This window comes from Antrostomus carolinensis, unplaced genomic scaffold (genome assembly GCF_000700745.2).
Source record: "Antrostomus carolinensis isolate BGI_N321 unplaced genomic scaffold, ASM70074v2 scaffold660, whole genome shotgun sequence".
NCBI classification, from domain to species: Eukaryota; Metazoa; Chordata; class Aves; order Caprimulgiformes; family Caprimulgidae; genus Antrostomus; species Antrostomus carolinensis.
In genome coordinates, this window is record NW_010290302.1 from 64,016 (window position 1) to 84,530 (window position 20,515).

The 20,515-nt window shown below is 38.0% G+C and overlaps 1 protein-coding gene across 1 annotated transcript in view; it reads left to right on the forward strand.

Moving 5' to 3' along the window:
* NR5A2 (nuclear receptor subfamily 5 group A member 2) overlaps nucleotides 1-16,902 on the forward strand; it is an 80,307-nt gene extending 63,405 nt beyond the window's left edge. Inside the window, exon 6 of the mRNA XM_010172503.2 lies at nucleotides 16,194-16,902. Coding sequence (XP_010170805.1) covers nucleotides 16,194-16,441 — 248 coding nt within the window. The 3' untranslated portion in view covers nucleotides 16,442-16,902. The remainder of the gene's footprint in view (nucleotides 1-16,193) is intronic.
* The last annotated feature ends 3,613 nt before the right edge of the window (nucleotides 16,903-20,515 follow it).

Sequence of the window (20,515 nt, forward strand, 5' to 3'; positions counted from 1 at the left end):
AAACCAGTATTTTCAATAAATAAATATTTAATCATTCATCTCAGCCTTGGATGTAGGAGTCGTGAATGATAAACTTCTTGCAGGAATTCCAGAGACAGCCTTCTGTTTCATGGCTCATTGAGTTTTTTTTAATAAATAATAGAGGAAATTTAATAATCGGTGTTGATTTGTCTTGATTTTATTTAATAAAATGCAATGAATGTTGCAAATTCATCCCTCGTGTAACTGTTGAGTACAAAGGCATTATTTGAGGCATGAATTTGATCCAATATGATCATTACTGCTTTATGTTGTCCACTTGTCTGACAACTGCAAGCCATGGAAAAAAAGATTAACCGTCTGCAGCATGTGCTTTTTCTTTTCATGTTGTTTTTTTCTAAAATGCATATTTTACAATTGAAATAACAATAGGATTAGATGCTTGAGAGAAAATTAGGTCATATATTTGTTAGATACAAATCTCCCAAGTAATTATAAACATGGGTATCAAGCAATATTTATATTCTGTACGGCTGCCTTTGTGTGGAGACAGTGGGGATTTCAGAACAACCCAATCAGTGTGCTCTGCACTTTTTCCTTCTCTAATATGTTTATAGAATACTAGTAAGTATGGCTTTTAAACAGCTTCTGTAAGGGGGGAAAATTACCTGCACATAACCCACATTTACATGTGTCTCTACTTTTGGAATACTTTTACAATTTCTGTCCCATTTTTAATATACATTTTAGGTATTTAAGATGCAAGTTTGAGTGTAACAGAGGAAGTGTGGGATTTTATAGAATTTTTTTATCTGCTCTTGGCAGAAGTGTTTAACATCAGCAGCTACTTTTTCTAGACAAGTTTCCCAGCATAACATGGGAATAAATAGCTATATACTAAGCTATAGAGAAACAAATTAATATCCTTGATTTTGGAGGCAGTAAGACTACCCTATAGTCTTAATTTGAATATGTGCTTAAATGCTTCACTGAATGAGGAACATGCTAAAGGAATATAATGGATAAATTCACTTTGTAGTTATAACAGACAACTTATTAAATACTTTTTAAACTAGAATGTATAGACTAAAAACTGTTCCTCCTGTATTTCTTGTTAAAAACACACATTGCAGAGGCTCTTACCTGAAAGTTTATATATGGATGACTGTAGGCCATTTATTGGGGACACACTGAAGACTATGCCAAATTCCTCTCTTTCTCTTATCCCTGTACTGCTTGTGTAAGATTGGACACTGAAAGAGAAACAAAAGCAATGGCTGTCTCTGAGGGAGTTAAAATAGAGAGTTAAAATACTGTAAAGAAACAATTAAAAGAAGTAGCAGGAGAGTTAAACAGGAGGCTGGGGGAAAGAAAAAAGTCTGCAAGAGTGATGGGAGAAGAGTGGCAGAGAAGAGGATATCTGGGCAGAGCAGGAGCCGTCGATGAAAACGAGGGACAGCAGTGATGTGCATCAGAGGAACAGAGAGAGACCAGAGGGCTTGAGCTAGGAAAGGAAGAAAACAGAGGGAAAGGCCAGGAAGGAAAGAGAAACCATGGAACTGTGATCAAAGCAAGCCAGAGGTGGAGAGGGAGGAAATCGAAGCAAACAGGAAAGAAACAATGAAGGAAAATTCAGAAACAAACTTTATGGCTCAGCCTTGAACACAGCTGTGATCATTAATTGGGAGGCAGAAGGGTACTGTGCAGAAGCCTCTTTCCCAAGCTAGAGGCTTGGAGTATGTCCCTGTGACTTCTGCTGGCAGGAAAGGGGAGGGGGGTGAAAACTGCAATTCCTTAGGCTCTGGCAAAGCTGCTACCAAGACCGGACGAAACTCTCAGAGCACGGCTTCCCTGTGTTGCTCTGGTCTTGTGCAGAGCCATTGAAGCATGGGACAAACTGAAAGAGCAGCCCCAAAACAGTCCATGTGGCTTGCAAAAGTTTGATCTGCGCATAACCATCCTCCTAAGGATATTTTAAGAGTTCTTCTTTATAAGATTATTCAAAGGTAAATATGGAAAATGCTACATTTAACATCATCTCCAGTACTGGGAGGGTTTGATGTGTATTATAAACATATTGCGTAACACCTCTGCTAGCCAGGTGAAGGAAAGTCTCATCTCAAGAAAGAGAAAGATTTCAAATCAGAATGGGGAATGACACTACAACAGCATCCTTCCCCGCTCCCAACACCAAGAATTGTAATATACATCAGTGAACTGCTCAGGACTAGACAGATGATGCTATCCAGTCTTTCACTGGGGGAAAACCCATAGCCTAGGCAGAGTAAATGATACAGACTGTTCTTCAAGCCCAGTCTGAGGCAGGCTGGCTGAGTGGTAGCTGGAGAAAGTCCTTTCCTCTTGTCTAAGTCCATCTCTTCTGGGAGACATTTGGCTTTAGAGAATGGAATCACCAGCAAGGTTGAAAAGGACATGTATCAGACTCTCATCTCCTAAAGAAGTACTGGAAAACAAAATTGCACACTGAAAATATTCTTTCAGAGAGGAACACTGCTAAGACGTGACTGTGGGAATGGTGTCACCTAGACTGCACACTGTGCTCTAGCTGGCCAGCTCTTACCTGCATTTCTTCCTCTCTCTGTTTTGAGATAGGGAAAAAGGACCCTCACAATTAATTAAAACAATAGATAAAACTACCAGAGATGAGCCAGGGAGTAGAGAAAGAACAAAGCAATTAAGAACATTCCAAAAAAATTCACTAGGCATACTATAAAATTCAGAGATTGTTGTGCCCCTCAAAAATGCGCCAGAGAGAAGCAGACACTTAAAACTGAGTTTTCAATTACTTACATGCCTTTGGCTCCCTTTCAGGATGCTGTGGTACTCGAAACAGCCGTGGTAAATGTATTTTTTCTGCATTTGCCTTTCTTGACAAAACAGCTCCCATATTTTGATCTCAAGAATAATCAGATCTTTTGTGTTTCCTTTTCAACTAACTGCAGACATTTGCAAGTTAAAAATTAATGACAACTATTCTTCCTCCTTTTTTTTAAACAAAAAACTTTCCATGCTCTTTTCTGGGGGGGAAAAAAAAAAAAAAAGGAAAGAAAAAAGAAAAAAATTCTTTTTCCTGCAACCTTTAAGTATTAGTCTAAATAGCATTGAAACCACTCTTTCTCCCTCCTTCTTCAGTAACACACAAAACGAATTCTACCACAACAAAACAACCTGGCTCATGGAAACCATTATTTTGAAGATGAAACATTGCGTTGTGTCCTTTACCACTATTATGGGCAGTCAGTCTGTTAGAACATATTGGACGATTATAGGCTAGTCTTTTCAGAGAAAGCCATGGGTTTCAAGTTAGCAGTAACCATCTATCAATTCTTGAGATTATGCCATGATTTACTGTCACAGCGTCATGTATTCTCTGATTTTCTGCCTCCTGTGAAACATTGTGCTTTCCTTTTCTATTGATGTATCAACTATAATAGTTACAAGCAGCTACAGAAAAATCAATAGCGAACTTTCATTACTGTGCACATAAAGAGTACCATGCTGTGAGAGCACCTAGCTGTTAAATAGTCACCAGTAGTAAGGTGCACTATAAATGTCTGTTATTTTTGTCTAAATGAAGAATGTCTGAATTTGAAACATCAAATATCTAGGATTTTTGACACCACTGGATTCTATGCGATGTTTTTCCAGTTTGTGATTTTTTTTTTCCAGGTGTCAGGCTTGATTTGTCTTTTCTGTGCCAGGATCTGTGTATTTTTTTTAAATCTGAAGCTGACACAGGAAATTAATATCAAAATAAATAAAGTATTGCTGGGCTGTGCTTAACCATAAGCTAATTAGGTTTGGTTGGACAGAAGTGGTAAGAATTGTGTTAAACTTTATTGAACTAGTCTATATCTTACTAGTCAAAGTAAGCTGACTTTGATTAAGGGGAACAGACCGATAATATCTGTGTTAAACATACAGAATAGAGGTGAAAGAGGTACTACAGTGTTACTGCAGACTCATATGTGCACTAGGAAAAGCACTGAGTTGCTTTTCAACACACAGTTTGGAAAAAATAGTATAATTTTTAGTTTAAATATATTTATTTGTCTCTGGGAACACATTAACTTCGAGTTAGTGAATGTAAACAAGGAATGGCAAGAACAACAGTAAACGTGTGAGTGTATTGCCTTGCACACATCCAGGGCATTTGGCTTTTCAGGCCATTTCTCCAGCAATCGGGTAGGAGTCCCTGTAGGGCGGGCGGGTAGTTGTGCTGCAGGAGTTAGTGGTTACTTTGGCATTTTGAGACTCTGGTGATGTACAGCTAGAAATGCAGTTTGCTGATGAATACCTTAGAATTGAAAGCCTAGGCATTTCCATGAAAGTAAAGCACGAGGACGCACGTCTGTACTTACGTGAATTGTATCCTGCCACATGCATATCCCACTGTCTGCTGTGGCCACAAGGTTACAGGAAAGCACTATTTCTTGGCCTGGACAATTTTCAGGAAAATTAACCTTTAAAGAAATCCAAATTGCTTTTGCAATTTTCATAGTACTGACTCATATAACTTTTACCATAAAATGAAAAACAGAAGTTTTAATTTGAAATGGCAATTCACAGTCCTGTCTGTAAAAAAAATACCTACAGGTGGGGAAACCCCCCTGCTTTGAAGAGTACAGTGAGATCTAGCTAGAACCAACCTTAATCCAATGAGTGTTGATTTAAGTAGAGGTGGATCTAGAATTAAAAATCCTTCCAGATCCTAAGCAATAAAGGCAAAATCCACAGTCTAATTCAGTAAAGCATTGAGGGACTTAGCAGAGTGTCTCTGGGACCCTGAGGGCATGTAAGTCACTTGTGGGGTGAGTTTGGCCACGGCAGGAAAAGTGCAAACCTCAGTTTTCAGGAGGCTGAGCTCCCTCACATTCCTCAGTCTCTCTGCAGACCATCACAGGAGGCACTGTGCAGTGCCAGAGGCATGCTCGCTTCCTTCACCTGGCACGTGGCATCAGGGGACCAAAAAGTACCTCTGCCCTTGCGCAAGGAACATGGAGTTTTTGGCACTGTGTTAGGGGCAGTTCCAGCCAGAGACTAATGAGGATCTGGAGCTCCTTAATTCATGCTCCTCGAGTTAAACCTATGACTGTGTTGTCTATGGAAATATCACGTCCATATCTAACCAAACATTTGCGTATGAACTGAGGAGTGAGAGCAAATCTGGAGTTTACCTGACTTATTTATGCTGTTCCTTGCTGGGCAATTGCAATGTTAAAAATGTGCTGAGACACTACCTTATCTGAGAGCCTCCAGTCCTTTCTGATCAGGGCTTCTTGTCAAGAATTCAGAGGTAGCTGAGAAAGAAAACTCCCTTCTAAGAGCCTCATATTTGAAATGCAGGTGTAAGAGTATTTCCTCTGTTCCACACTTCTCTACCCTATCTGTGTTAAATAGATGAATAACCATGTTGCCAGCGGGACTTCAGGTGGGCTTTTCTTTCGCTTTCATATTTGTATGTTTAAAAGCATAAACAATGTGGTTGAAAAACAGTTGTATACACATCAAAGTCTTTGGGAAAAGAGTCCAAAGGCTGGCACACATCTGGGTGCCTCTCCAGGGTTTTCTGCATGTCAGCACTGACACTTGCAGAGTGCCAGCATAGTTGCAGATGTCCCCATTTGGGCTTCTGTCACTCTTGCTCACCAAACCACTTCCACAACTAAGCACAGAGCTACGTCACAGTGAAACTTGAAATCTGCAACTTCCACGCAGGTCAATAGGCAACGTCAGAAACAACATGCTCTGAAATACTGCAGCAGAAAATTACTTACCCTAGTTGCACTTACTGTCCATGAAAGAAAGACCGAGAGTACATGAGAACAAAGTGTTTCTGTTTTGCACCATGTGGCAGGGGGCTGGTGGCCTAGCCAGACAGGGAGGAGCCCTGTCTCAGAGCCACCAGCTCTGCTGTCACTCAGTGAGGAGCACCAGTGCATAGCATTTAAACAAATTCATGGGCTGTTGCAGTCAGGCATGGTAATGATGTGATGACTGATAGATGCATGTATTTGCTGGGACCAAACTCATCAGTGCTTTTCATCCAAGCCAGCAATTTCTTTGTCAATGCTAATTTGATGGGATTGAAACAGCATCTGAGAGACAACGGCTTCAGTGTACCATCAATGGTCTTGTGAGCTGTCTGCAGTTACATTTACATAGTCAATAATTGTAACTGCCCAAAGTAGAGCCTAGCTCTTCTAAATAACAATAGTAAAATTCAAATGTTTGGCTAATGGGAGTTGCATATGTGTTTCTACTGTAGTTCTACTGTAGTGCTTTCGGCACTGAGCAATTAAATTAATGCTTTATATTATTTCAAGACAATTACATAAGAAAATAGTTCTTTTACTGATTTCCATTTCCTGTATCTTATACAGGCAGAGATTATTATCTTTTTAATGTTCTTTCTAAACTAGAATCAGCTTCCACTGATGTAACTTAGTTCAGTGAAAAAACACCTGTTAGTGCAAATATTGTCACATAAAACTAGTAAAATCATGTTTAAAAGTCTCAAAAAAAGAGGAAAAATAGGTTTTTTTTAAATCAATATGCCTGAAAGATGATTGGTTGATTGTCTCACACTGAGCCTTGTCTCAAAATAGCGCAAAAGACTTTAAAACCCTCAATTATTTGTCAATTATGTTGACAGAAAGTCATAGTAGAGTATTGTACCTCTTAGATCAGCATATCACTAAAACATCTTTGCTTAACTGTATTTCCTTCTTTTAAAGATAATATATTGTAATAAATTTTGCTCCTGCAGGACTTTGGATCTGAACAGAAGGATAATGCCAAACAAAATCAGCCAAGTAATAAAAAAGTGGTATGAAGTTCTATCCTTATCTGGAAACCACTATAATGATATAACTGGCTAGTCTAATATTTTTAACCAAGTCCAAAAAAGTTTGAAATATAATAATTAAATGCAAATACCAAAGACCACAAGAATGCCTTTAAGCTAGTATTTATAACAAGAGCTATTCGACTGAGCTCTCTTGTAAATTTTATCACACCTGAGGCAGTTTTCCTCAGTCGATTAGCTGGAAAGCTGAATATATCCTGAGGCAAACCAGACATCTAGTACAGGCTAAATTCAACTACTGGAGCTTAAATTTGGCTTAATATATCCCCACTTGGATCTGCCTGTTTAATTCTCTTTCATATTATAACGTTGGTTTATTCATAGTCTGGACTTGCCACCTGAACAAACTGTACCACATATCTTATTCTAATGGAATAAGAAAACTTTGCAAAAGCCACAAAAGTTCCTGACTGAAAATCAAATGGAAATTTGGGATTAAAAACTGTTTTGTAAAGTGACTACAAGATCAGTATAGAGAGATTTTTCCCCTAAGGAGCACTGCTTTTTATGATCATGCATTTTTTATACTCTGCAGACAGATGGGCTTTATAAAAGGATACAGCCTGCTACTCAAAAGGGTTTCAGTGGCAGCTGCATTTCTGTGTTTTAACCTCAGTAGAAATTTATATTCGATATTTTTCCAGAAAATATTTATCTTTCTTCTTTTAAGACTATATCACCCCTTGGTGTAGTTCCAGTGGCAGCAGTAGAAATACCTCTGAGATTAATTTGGTCCATTATTCCCATTTTAAACAGTACTTGAGTAGTAGGAGAGGGATAGAAAGGGAAAGGACAGATAATGTGCAAGCTTCTCATGAGTGCAATAAATCCAATCATTGAGAAAAGTTGCAAATGTGTAAGCAAAAGCAGAGAAAATATTTTCTAGATAAAAGCAAATCTTTCTAAATTTTTCATTCCTTTTTTCTAAACATTCAGCTTCTTCTCAGCTAAATAATAGATTGTTTCTCGCTCCTCTTTACATTATACCATACTGCCTATTATTGAAAGTTGCATATAACACCCTTTCTGCCTCAGTTCATAACTTCAAGGATTTTGTATGATGTCCCTATCACCATTCCCAGGAACTTCATAAATATTTATGACATCTTAAACTATTCACACCCTACAAATTGTAGACATTGACAGCCAGTTTCCTTAATAACACCAACAATCCTGCATTGTTCATGTGCTATTGAAGATTAAAATGATGTTTCAGAAATTAACTGGGAAAACCATTTGGTTCAGTAAATCTGCTATTTGTTCTGATGTTTTTAACTCTTATCATAAGCCTAGTATCTGCTTTTATCAAATGTGATACTTTTTATAACTATAAGAGTGATATAAACTATTGCTATGGCTGTAGATTTGTCTGCATTTAAGCATATATATATTTACTTCGAAGCCTACTGATAGCATGATAATTAATATACTAGTTTCCTTATCTGTGCCTATTCCAACTGAATATTCAGAAGACAAACATTTCTAGCCCAAACATATCATATGAACCTGGGATTAGGTGTGGAGTTAGGAAAAATGAGTTTTGACTCACATTCTTTCTCAGTTTATCTGAGACCTTTGCTAAATCACTTCTGCCTCAGTTTACGAACATTTGCCAGCATACAAATATGACCATGGCTCCACAAAATAGTGGTTACACAATTTTTCCCTTGAAAAGAGAGACTTAGATTGAGACATTTTTTTCTAGGATTGATCTGTCATTTACCTTATGTGGTCACTGGGTCAAATATACAAACAAACCTGGAAGCAGGAATCAGAAACCCACATCAGCCCAGGCAGGTTCTCTCACCACCAGCCTACAAAGGCAGGCTATAAATTTGGCCTTAAATCACCTAGGGTTATTTTTTTTTCAGTGCAGCAGCAGAGCTTCACCTTCACTGAGCACAGCCTGTAGCTAGCAATAGCTAAGACCACCCTCTGGCATGGTGGGAGACTCCAGTTGTTTGGGGAATTTCCTTGAAGACACAACAGAGAAAGTGCTGTTCAAATTCCTGTTCCTCGGTCATGTCTTCAAAGAAAGCAGCAGATACTTTCTTAGGTAGAACCTAATCCTATCAGTGAATGCTAAGGATGGATTAAAATACCTACAGAATAAACCTTCAGGGATTAGACAGGCTGCCCTCAGTCCCAGATGAGCAAGAGACAAGCAACACGCTGCATTGCTCAACAAAAGCAGGAGCAAGTCTGGGGCATCAGCAGGGGCATAATTCCAGGCATGGAGGAAGCTTTAGAAAGTGAAAGAAAGTGAGGTGGTACTGGTGTTAGGCAAGGCTAAGATTAAGTGCCAGCAGTGGAACCACTGCTTGGGACTTGGTGCCTGTGGTCTGTCCCAGCACCTTCTGGGCTGGGCCATGGTTTCATCAACCAGCTACCCCAACAGGCTCTCCACACCCCAGGCAGTGTGGCTGTACATGGCCATGCTTTTCCCTCCTGAGTCTCAGAAGAAACACTGGACTTTATTAAAGGGTGTAGCCGGTCATGGACCTTGGGCCAGCACTTGCGAGCAGCTCTTCCTCCAAAGAGGCTTGGCAGGATCTTGTTTTATTGTGTTTCAATGACCACCGTATCTTGTACGTCTCATTTGCAAGTAATAAGGATGTTGGTTCCTGGGGTGCCACGATGAGGAGCAGGTGGAGATTTTGTTTGTTTGTTTAACTTTCAAGTCAGTCAATTCAGCCTGAGCTGTTGAAAGTCAAGCTGTTTTATTTTCCTGAGTGATGACTCAGTAATTACAGCAGTCATAAAGATTTGAGAGATCAGATTAGGCTTTGCCCTATGTCTTTACTGGGATTGCAAGGAAAGAAACAGATGAAATTGAGTAAAATAATTTTGTAGTTGCACAAGGAGAGGAATTCAGTTTATTTCCCCATACCTCCCTTTCCATTGCAGAGCTAACAGTAGCAAAATCAATTACAAAACTCACAAAACTCAATAAGCACAGTTCTTAACAGACATTAGGGGATGATATTCTCAGTAAGAATCTGCCATTTTGCAGTCTTTTTTGAATGGAAAAATACATCTCAATATTTTAAATAAAGCTAGAAAGAAGCCTACCACTATAAACCAACATCAAAATATGTTTTAGTTGAGTCTGAGTTGTTCTGAAACAAACCAAAGGTCCATCAGGATTGAATACTAAGGGGATGAAATAGGATTCAGACTAAGAGTTACAGCTTGTTCTCTCATAAGCATCTTATTCTTGCTTTAAAAATATATATCATTAGGTGTGAATGAAATGCATTGCTATAGGAGAATTTAATCAAGATTTTTAAAACAATGTGTCCATTATCTGGTGTTATGCTCAACTGAAAATGAAAATTACTTTATGACCCTAATAAACAGTCAGAGATTGATTGTTGTACTGTTGCAGATAGCTTAACAACTGCCAAAAAAGAAACCTTCTAAAGGTGGGAAAAGTTTTCTACACATTCAGTTTGGACTTGAGACTCTTAAGAAAATAAAAGTGGTTTCTGCTATAATGTAGAGGTTTTTCAAAGTTTGGAAAGTGCTAAATATAGCACCTTACAACTGATTAACAAACACATCTATCAGAAATCGTTTCCTGTGACTTCTAAGTAAATAATATTCAGCACAACCTTGCTGCAATAAAACTGGGGGGAATTTTGCAGTAAGGAGCTTATCTTTACCATAAATCTTCCTTCATTATAGCATTTTGTCTGTCAAAAAGGCTTAGCTATAGAATGGCATACATCTGCCTTCATGACAGATGTGCTATATGGAACTGCTGTTGCCATTAGTTTCAATGAAGGACAATTGTGGGTAATTTTCAGAGATTGGCACTTTATCAACCATTACTACTCTTGCCCTCAAAAAATTTTTTATCACATGTCAAAATCTACCTGTGTTTTAAGTCCTGTAACCCAGAGGGTTTGCAAGGCTAGCAGAAAGTGGGCAAAGAAACTAGGAAAAGGCTGTGTTTAAATAGAAGAAGTTTTAGTAATGTTGCCTCCAACCTGGGTAGTCCCCCTTCTTTGAACTATTCTGAGGGAAAAACTTTCATCGGAATTAACATATTCTGGCTTCAAGGTCACATGGGAATCAGCCTCACACCGAAACCCCTGATGGGAACCCTGACTTTGGGCTGAGGAGGCACACTGTATCTTTCCCTGATAAAACTGTGTGTTTCTAAGTGGAGGCAGTGCTGCTCATTAGGCCATGCAGTCTGGCTGGAAAGAACAGACAAACCTCTCGGAGGATGAGCCTGAAGGCCATCCTGGCCAAAAATACCATCACTAGAGTTTGGAAGATGTCATATTTTACCTACATGTTTAACAGTCATTCCAAAGAGTGACTAAGATCTGGGTTTTAATAAAGCTTTAAATTATGGGGGTTGTCAGCCCATTCAGGGTGAGGAAGCTCATTCCTGGGCTGGTATCCTGTCCTGTTGCCTGGAATATCTGTATCTTATGAAAGCATGAAATTTCTCCCCATGGAGAAGCCTAAACACAACCTTATTTCATCCTTGCAATACCAGGACTTACAATGGTGCAAAATGCAAAGAGGCAGGCGAGCTGCGTGTGCACGCACCTCATCGTCGCTTCATGCAGATAGAGTATCTCATAAAAGACACAAGCAGTAAAATTTACCCATCACTCTTTGGGAAGTATTTACGCTGCTCCGAAGGAGTTACTATTTTTCAAATTTAAATCTCTCATTCTGTTTCATTTTTCTTTTCAAAATTCCCAAACCAAGGGAAGCTCTCTACAGATTAGTAGACCACCAAATCTTCAGTATTTCATGTTTGGAATATGAGAGGGAGAAAATCTCTCTGAAACCTAAATATTTCCCCCTCTAAAGACCAGACCCATTTTTGGGGAAAATATGCAAAAGTGTTCTCCTCAGGCTGAATGTTGTATGCAGTTTCAGCTTAATGCACAGCTTTATAGCAGATGTAGAAAATAATCAAAATGGGGGGATTTCTGGGAATACTGGCAGATCTTTACTGTGACTGCAGAGCAAATCCTGACACACTGTAATACTGTTTTTGTCTTAATCGTCAAAAGTAAGCTATAGAGAACAAAAATTCTTTGTTTGACAGAAAAGCAATTGCTATTTCTTGTAAAACATATAATATATTCCAGAAGACCTAAGGGTTTACTTTCCAATAAGGATAGAAAAAGATGTGCGCCCCACTGTGAGCTCACAGTAAGGCTGTTTCATGTAAAAAGTTGGTAATTAGTCCCCGAGTGAATAAAGTAGAAGAGATAAGAGACTGATACTTACTGTAGCAACACAAAACACTTTTTCTAGCTGCTAGGATTTAAAGGGTGTGTAGGTGGGAGGGGGGGACCTATTCCTACTCATTTAATTTACAAGTGTCTAAACCTTGGAAAATTATTTCTTGCATTAAGCTTAAACATGTGTACTTTAAATTGTTACTAACTGATGTAAAGATTGATAAGAGACATTCCAATTCTAAAAAGCAGACAGGAATGAAGAATTACAGGGAAGTGTAAAAGACTGTTGTGCTGTACATATCAGTAGCCAGTTTCATGCTCATGGTACACCACTGCCTTCAGCAGACTTAGACCAGCATTGCTCCATGTTTCACCAAGTTAATTCATTAACATTCAAAATTCAAAAAGATCTCACTTTCTTACATTCAAAGAAAGTACTTGGAAAATTAAATCACATACCTTTAGCCTGAGTTATGTAATAAATACCAAGGACAAAAACAAACTCAAACCACAGGAAAACCATCCACTGACAAAGCAAAATTATTATTAAATGACATTTCTATCATTATCACTAAATACTAAGTACCAGAAGTGAAAACTCTATAGCATTTCTTGTTCTACTTGGACAACTTGGAGCTACTGGAAATAACTTAATATTCACATGTTTTCCTTTGTTGTTATTCAACTTTATTAGAGTTAGAGTTTGTGATTGTCTCTCAAAAATAACTACACAATTTATATTGCAACTACATGTTTGGCAAATCTCCTTTTTACCAGCATACAAAATATCACAAAGCTTGAGACATGACAATGGAGCTTTACACGGGGCTCTCAGCACATATCCTTTGACCTCTCTCTCTGTTCAATTTGTCTCATTTTCTTTACTGCAGCATTTATTGTTAATGTACATGAGATGAGAGCACTTATCAAAAGTCATATCCAAAAATCTTGGTTATTTGACTCACTCGAAAATACGTAACTGGTCATTGGGTTCTCTCTACATCCCCACTATTATGATTGCAATCCCAGAGAGGTCTACACACAGATGAATTCTGCAATGATGTCCTAAACTGTCATCATTTGGACTATGAGTATCTGATTCAGTATAGAAACAGTCAGGAAAATTCTATGTATTTTCACACGGTTAACAAATAACATCTTGTTTACACGCACTGAGCCTCACCACAAATATCAAGAAATACGTAGAGGAAATACATTAAAAGTATTTCCTCAGGCTGAATGTGGCATAGAAGCTCTAGAACCCCTTTTTGTTTACTGTTAGAGGTAACTGCACTTGTTTCTACATCTGTCTTCAGTGCTTATGTTGCCACATATGAGTATTTAAAGAAGTGTCCACTGAGATGAGGGAAAAAAAAACAACACAGATGATCTTCCCCCATAGTTCTGCGACTTCCATGCAATTCAAGCCAGGCTACGTATCTGACAAGCCTATAGGAACAGCTGTACAACATACAAGTACACCTACTGCCAGCAGCCACCGATCGTTTACATGGGGGTGATATAAGTGAAATATTATGCCTTCTTTTGACTAGGAGTATGATATCAATATAGCTGAAGACAGAATGCATCTCTATAAAACATACATTAAATTCACCATTTTGCAGGAAAATACAGTAAATTTGTAATTTTCATATTTTGTTTCTTCTTCATCTTTGTAAATATTTATTTTTTGATGTTGCCAATAAAAATATATTCCATGCAGTAACATAGAGAGAGAGTAAAAATGAGAATGCACCTGGTTTTCCAAGAAGTCAGCACAATGTAATCTCAGAGTATGATTCAAAACAGACAGATAGCAACAGAAAGATGCACCTTGAATTTAAAGTTTCTAAAACTTCTTGATGCTTAAAGTTATTAAGAGGGGAAAAAAGTTTGAAATACTGATTCTGAAATCATCATACATCTAATCTTGATGTTTAACGTAGTTTAATCTCCAGCATGGTCCCTGTTTTCTGTAGGAATTTTTTATGTTCTACCAACTCATTCATGATTGCTTTTTGCATCTGAAAGCAACCTATTTAAAATAAAGGTTACTATTCTTTTCTTAACTTTCTGAAAATATGCTTAGAGCACTCAGTTTTTCAACCAGGTTACACTCACTACAAAGTATCTTGAGAGTTTTATGTAGGTACGTAAAAAAATCAACAGCTATATTTTGTCTGAGAAAATGTCCAGTGCAGTACATGAAAACATGATTATCCAAAGATCTCAGAGACACTGGCAAAAAGACTTTGGATAATTGAGTTTGAATAGCTAAGGGACCAGGGCACAGCAGCTTTGAAGTTTCCAGTTCTCCTTGCTCTGGATAACACAAAGCTCGGACAGCCTTTGTTGGACAGGCATCATAATTTAAGTATTGCTAGCAAGTTCCTTAAGCCAGCTAGCAAAATTTGGACGGGGGTCACATCCCCAGTTCCTGAGCAAGCAGTACAAATCATTCCCACAGTGAAACCGGGACAAGAAAGAGGCAAGCAGTAATGACCACAGCAGGAAAAGCTCACTCCAGTCCATACAAGAGTGACCCTGAAGTGCAGCCAGCACGCTCCAGAGGGACTTCTGCTCAAAACCTGTAACTCGGGCCCTGGAGGCTGTACATGCCACCCTGGGCTGCCATTGGGATCCTTGCCACCCTTCCCGTCCTCTTGTCCCGAAGAAAATGCTTGCCTCCTCCAACCATTTCCCTCATGTCCCAGCACAGAGTTCTGTGCAGGAACCAATATTTGCTCTATTTAAGGCACTTCTAGGAAGAGGTGCAGTGAGACCCAATTTACACAGCCTCCCAGGTTGCTGATGGCTTGGGGGACCAACTTGTGTTCCTGTTTTGCAGAGGAAAACACTCATTTCCCCTCCAGTCAAAGGCTGGCATTTACAGTGCCCAATTCCCCATCTCCTATGCTCCAAGAACATCTGTAGAAGAGCAGATTTGTCTTTATTTGAAGTGAAGTAGTAGCAGAGTTATGCTCAGTGTTGCCATGCTTTAGCATTACAAGAAGCTATGTTACAGTACTCTACTGATGGTATAAATGATCAAACATCAACCAAAACAAGTTCTCCCAGCAGGAGCACTTTGATCACTTCAGTCTTTCTGCATTATAGCAGCACTGTAGTTTGCAAGCTTCGAAATAACTTCAGCATTCTCTTGACCTGTCAGAAGACAATGCCATCTGAGTAATTTTTACACAGGGAAGTAAATAATGAGGAGTTAATATACTGGCATTTAACTCTGACCAGCATTTCTAGAGCTTGAACTTGCTGTATAGGAACAAAAGATAAACAAACAGAGGGAGAGTGAACAAACTATACCTCCCTTACATATGCAAATATGCCTGTTAAAAAAAAAACAAAAACAAAAAACCAAACAAAACCCAAAACATTAGTGTGTTGGAGTTTGGAAACCATATTCAGGTTAAAGGGCACCATTCTTATCTGGTATTCCACCCAAAGGACAATGATTTCATTTTATAAAGATCATTAGTCAGTGAAATATATATTTTAGAGAGTTTCTAGTAGGGAAGATTATTTTGGCAGTCACTGGAGTGTACCAGATGGTTCATTAACATAGGCTAGACAAGTCAAAGGCTTTCAGAATCATTTAGAAAATGTCAAACAGAAACAAGAACCCTGTCACTTTTTATTAGAATTAACTACATCATACCCTGGACACAGATTTCACCTTGGGTCAGATAAATTAATACAGAATTATATGAATTGTGTAACATACTAGGTTAAAGATAGGGCTTCCTCTTGGGACTCATTTGCTAGCAATATATTATGGTCTTCTACTTTAGGAATCCTCAACCTTTCTTTTTGTAAGCTATGAAAAGAGCTGACCTTGCTCAGACTCCATTGGTGTCTAATTGATTTGAGGTATATGCAGAATTTCAACAAGACACTCCGCTAAAGCTCTTTTGTGATCATTTTCCCAGGAAAGCTGGCAAAAGGGTTCACTGAATATTCAGCAGCTTGTAAAGTCTGCTTTTGTCAGGAGGAAAAAAAAATACATCTATTTAGTGAAACGCTGCCTTCGTAAACAAGAATTAAAATGCAACTGAGTTGTTTTTACTTTTTTTTTTTTTATTATCATTCAGATGTCAAAAATCTTGAGAACTTCCAGCTTGTGGAAGGTGTTCAGGAACAAGTGAATGCTGCTCTGCTGGACTACACAATGTGTAATTACCCACAGCAAACAGACAAATTTGGGCAGCTTCTCCTGCGACTACCAGAAATCCGGGCCATCAGTATGCAGGCTGAAGAATACCTCTACTACAAACACCTGAACGGGGATGTGCCGTGTAATAACCTTCTCATTGAAATGCTGCATGCAAAGAGAGCATAAATTATACTCATTAGAGCTTCTGCTTTCAAGGAAAAAAAAAATTCTGAACTGCTCCAAGCAACACTAATTAAAACATGGTTTTAAGACTTTGCAAAAATGGTATAATAATCAAATACTAATAGTAAATAAGTGATGTATCAGGGTATTTGTATTGCAAACTGTGAATCATATGCTACACATCCCCAAAGGAATCTGTATAGGACTTTATACTGGAGTGAAGTGAACGTACCAAGTGGATACTATCACCAATGTCAACATGAAAAAGGACAGAATGGTTCTTGTATATTTAACTCTGCTGATTGCCAATATGAAGAAACTTAGAAGAAAAAAAACCTGATCGGTATTATCGAGCTAAGATAGTGGGGAATTTGCACTAAATTCCTTCGCTGTATAGCAGGACTTCTAAAACAGTTATAATAGATGCAAAACTGCACCTAGAGCATTTTCTGTCATCCTTCCAAGGACCCAACACTTACTTCTGTGATAAATGATGTGGCATCCATTCAACAACCTGTAAGAGAGAGCTGGCGTAGCCACGTGCTACGTCGTGTCGCTACCAGATCCTACGAGGCTGGTTTTGACTCTCAGTCTCTCAGGCCTGCCAATCGCTGATCTGAAGAGCCTGTTACCCAGTTAGCTTGGCATTCTTACTATGTTCTGAAGTTTGTTTTGTCACGTGTCCATGCTGTTCTGTCAGGCAGTATCCCTCTTCCACTACTGTTCTCAGATAGCTATTAAATTGCAAAGATAAATATTCCAAAACAAAGTAGCCAATTCAACTATATACTGAACTAGAGCAGTGGCTAAAATATGGCTCTGCTATACATTCATGAGATATTTGAGCCATCACAAACAATAGCTTCTTTGACACACAAAAAGAAATATTTTCTAGAACATCAAATACTGATATTAAAATACTAAAAAAATAAAAATAAAATTTAAAAAAATGCATTTAGTGATGTAAGAACAGACAAATGAATGGTATGACCTGATGATGCCGTGAAATTATTAAGAATATTTAAAGAACTTTAAAATTGCAAGTAATTAAGAAACTAAATTTCAACTCGAACATCCAATATCTAATGAAACGTTTTAAAGTTAGGTAATACACATCTTTTACGCAAAGTAAGAAGAGTGATACTGCTATGTCTGTGTAGGCCAAAGTCTGCTGCAGAACAAATATTAGAGAAGAACAAACAATTCTCTCTCAGTCCAAATGAAGATATCAGTATTAACATGTAGTGCCACAGTTGTAAGTCTTGCCTTACTTCATTATCCTTAGAGGTAACTGTGCAGGTGTGGATCAACATATGTTTAAAATAAAGTATTAATCTCTAACATTAACAAAAACATAGTGTTTACATTCTTTAGGTCCTGTGGGGAAAAAACTGTGATAAAATTGCAGAACAGTGATTTCCTTATTATTTCTTTTAAATTGGTAATTATTTTACCAGTACTTAATTACTGTATGTCGTGAGACACTAAAATCAATAGGGGTATTTCATTTTGACTTTAATTTTTGAGATTATTGGCTGCACAATCACTTGTAGAAACTGTATAAAATCCTAATCCTTTAATTTTTTTCATGAAGATTGCTGGCTTTTGAATAGTTTATTTATATTGTATATGATAGTTTCCACTGTAGACAATTATTATGCTAATTTATTGTTTGGTTTCATCTTTATATAAGATATAGCCAGAATGAAGAAGCCAAATATATGTGTTTACTGTAGCATGTCTTCAAGTTAGTGGAACATAGTTCAGGGACACACAAGGGTCTTTACAAATTAAAATCATTCACTTGATTAAATGTCTGTAAATCTTCATAATCCTAAATGTAGTTTATTTAAATCTATTATAAATTATGTGAGTTATAGCTTTTTCTGTCTCATGTGAACTTGAAAAGGTGCATTTCTCTTATTTTTTTCCAACCATTCATACATTGTGTACCAAAGACATCAGTTATTACATCTACATCAGTACAAAGCACACTATTTTAATCACCTTTATTAATTAGCTCTAATATTCTGTCCATGCATAGGGTACAAACACAGCAAAGCCCAGTGTCTGCAACTCCTAGATGCCTGCCTTATACCACAGAGCACGCGTACTGTCGTACAGACCACAAGCAAACCGAGCACAGCTCCCTAGTCATCCCACACAGCAGACGTGCAAGCACTATTTAAATAACAGCATTCTCCCTCTAGCAAACTAAATTAACAGAAAGCAAGATGCGGGTGGCAATTGACAGTGCCTGTGAAGCAGGTATACCCACGTGTACAAGATAAGTGCGGTCATTCCCTCTTTCTTAAAAGAAAAACAAAACCTATTTCAAGCGTTTGCATTTTCTCTTTTTTTTCTTTCCTGTTGAAATGCTACGGTGAATCTCACTGAATATTAAAGAAAAAAGCTTAAGAATAATGTTGCTAACTGTATTCACAGCACCATTATCTATATAAAGGACAAAAGAATTAAAATAAGGTTGTAGAAGAACAGAAGAATTTTTCATACAGTTTAATGGAAACCATTTCAGATAAACTAACATGTATTTGCCCACATCTGCGGTTCCGAGAATCCCACCAGATTGCCCAGAGTACACAAACATAACAACAAGAACAAAAAGAATCACCAAAAAACCCCCCTCGTGTTAATTGTTAACTACTTTGTAACCAGACATTTACTTCTGACTGCCTTATTGATCACAGGGCATATTCGTAAAAGCAGACTAAAATTCAAAGGGTTTGGCTTTGGCTGGTTTATTATAGTTGTTCTGTGTTTGTAAACAGACAATCTGTAAAGTCTGACTATTTGTATTACAGATGTTCTGCAGCTGCCTTGGATTTAAATCCATGCAACTCTTAGAATGTGCAGTGAGTTACTTGTTGAAGTTGAAGTTCTCTTACTGTATCGGTGAAATACATATTGTCATGTCAGTTCTTGCCAGGAGTTTCTCATCACCAATGGAATTTTTTTTTTTTCAATATTTCAATAAATATTGATATGCCCGTGCTGATTACTTTATAATTGTCTTTATGATAACATCATTCTACTGAAATGAAGTGCCAGTCAAAAATCAGTTACTCGGAAGCGGAGAGTAAATTGCAAGAGAAATAAGAGCACCAAAGAGAATTTGATGCAGAGCAGAAGATGAAATGTGGAGAGCAGCACCTTCAAAAGTTCAGACAGCAATGGTGAAATTGCCTAAGCTGAAGCAAAATAAATACAGCTAAAGAGATCACAAAAGCTGAATCTCTAATCGCAAAGGAATTTGCCAGTTAGTACTTAGAAATGAATGCATTTCATCTCATACTGCACACTTAATTTTCACTTTACATGTTACCCGTAAAGAGTTAAGCAGCTGAAGCCTCAGAGGGGGAAAATGACAGAACAAAAGAAAATCAGGTAACAGGATCCAGCAGAGCTCAGGATAACCTCTCAGCAATGTAAATACGCGGCAGGGCCAGGGGCAAACCCACAGCTTCCAACACAACTGCCAGCAGAGGCTGCCAAGGAGGCAGATGTTACTGCTACTAGAGAAAAATATTTTCCTAAAGTTGCCCTCTGGCTCATCTGATTGCCGATTCGAGAGCAGGAGCTGAAGTGGTCCAAGAGAGCTTGTCAGCAGTACCCTACTGTTTTGAGACCACGTCCACTGCCTCCCCTGAACTGTCTGGTAGTTGAAAAGGGGCTGTTCTCCGAGGTGCCAAATGTTAATGCTTCAAGGGGAAAAAACAGGGCTATAATTAGTTATTTACAAATCCTGTGCTTGAACAAAACAAAGCTGGTTCAGTGTGCAATAAAAATAGAGTAAACCACATAGGATTAGGTGGCTTACAAGTGAGGAAGGATTATTTTAACTTTTAGGAATCATAACTGAAAACCATGAGTTTGCATAAGAGTCAGGGGAGATTTCAGGGTTGATATATTTTAGTTCGCTTTCCTTACGAGATACAGGTTATTGGGTGATATATTTAGTATATAAACTGCATGTTTAAATTACAAGGGAATTTATTTTTAACCGAGTTTGACACTGGTTCTGGAACAATCTGCTGTATGTTTTTATTGGAAATGTGG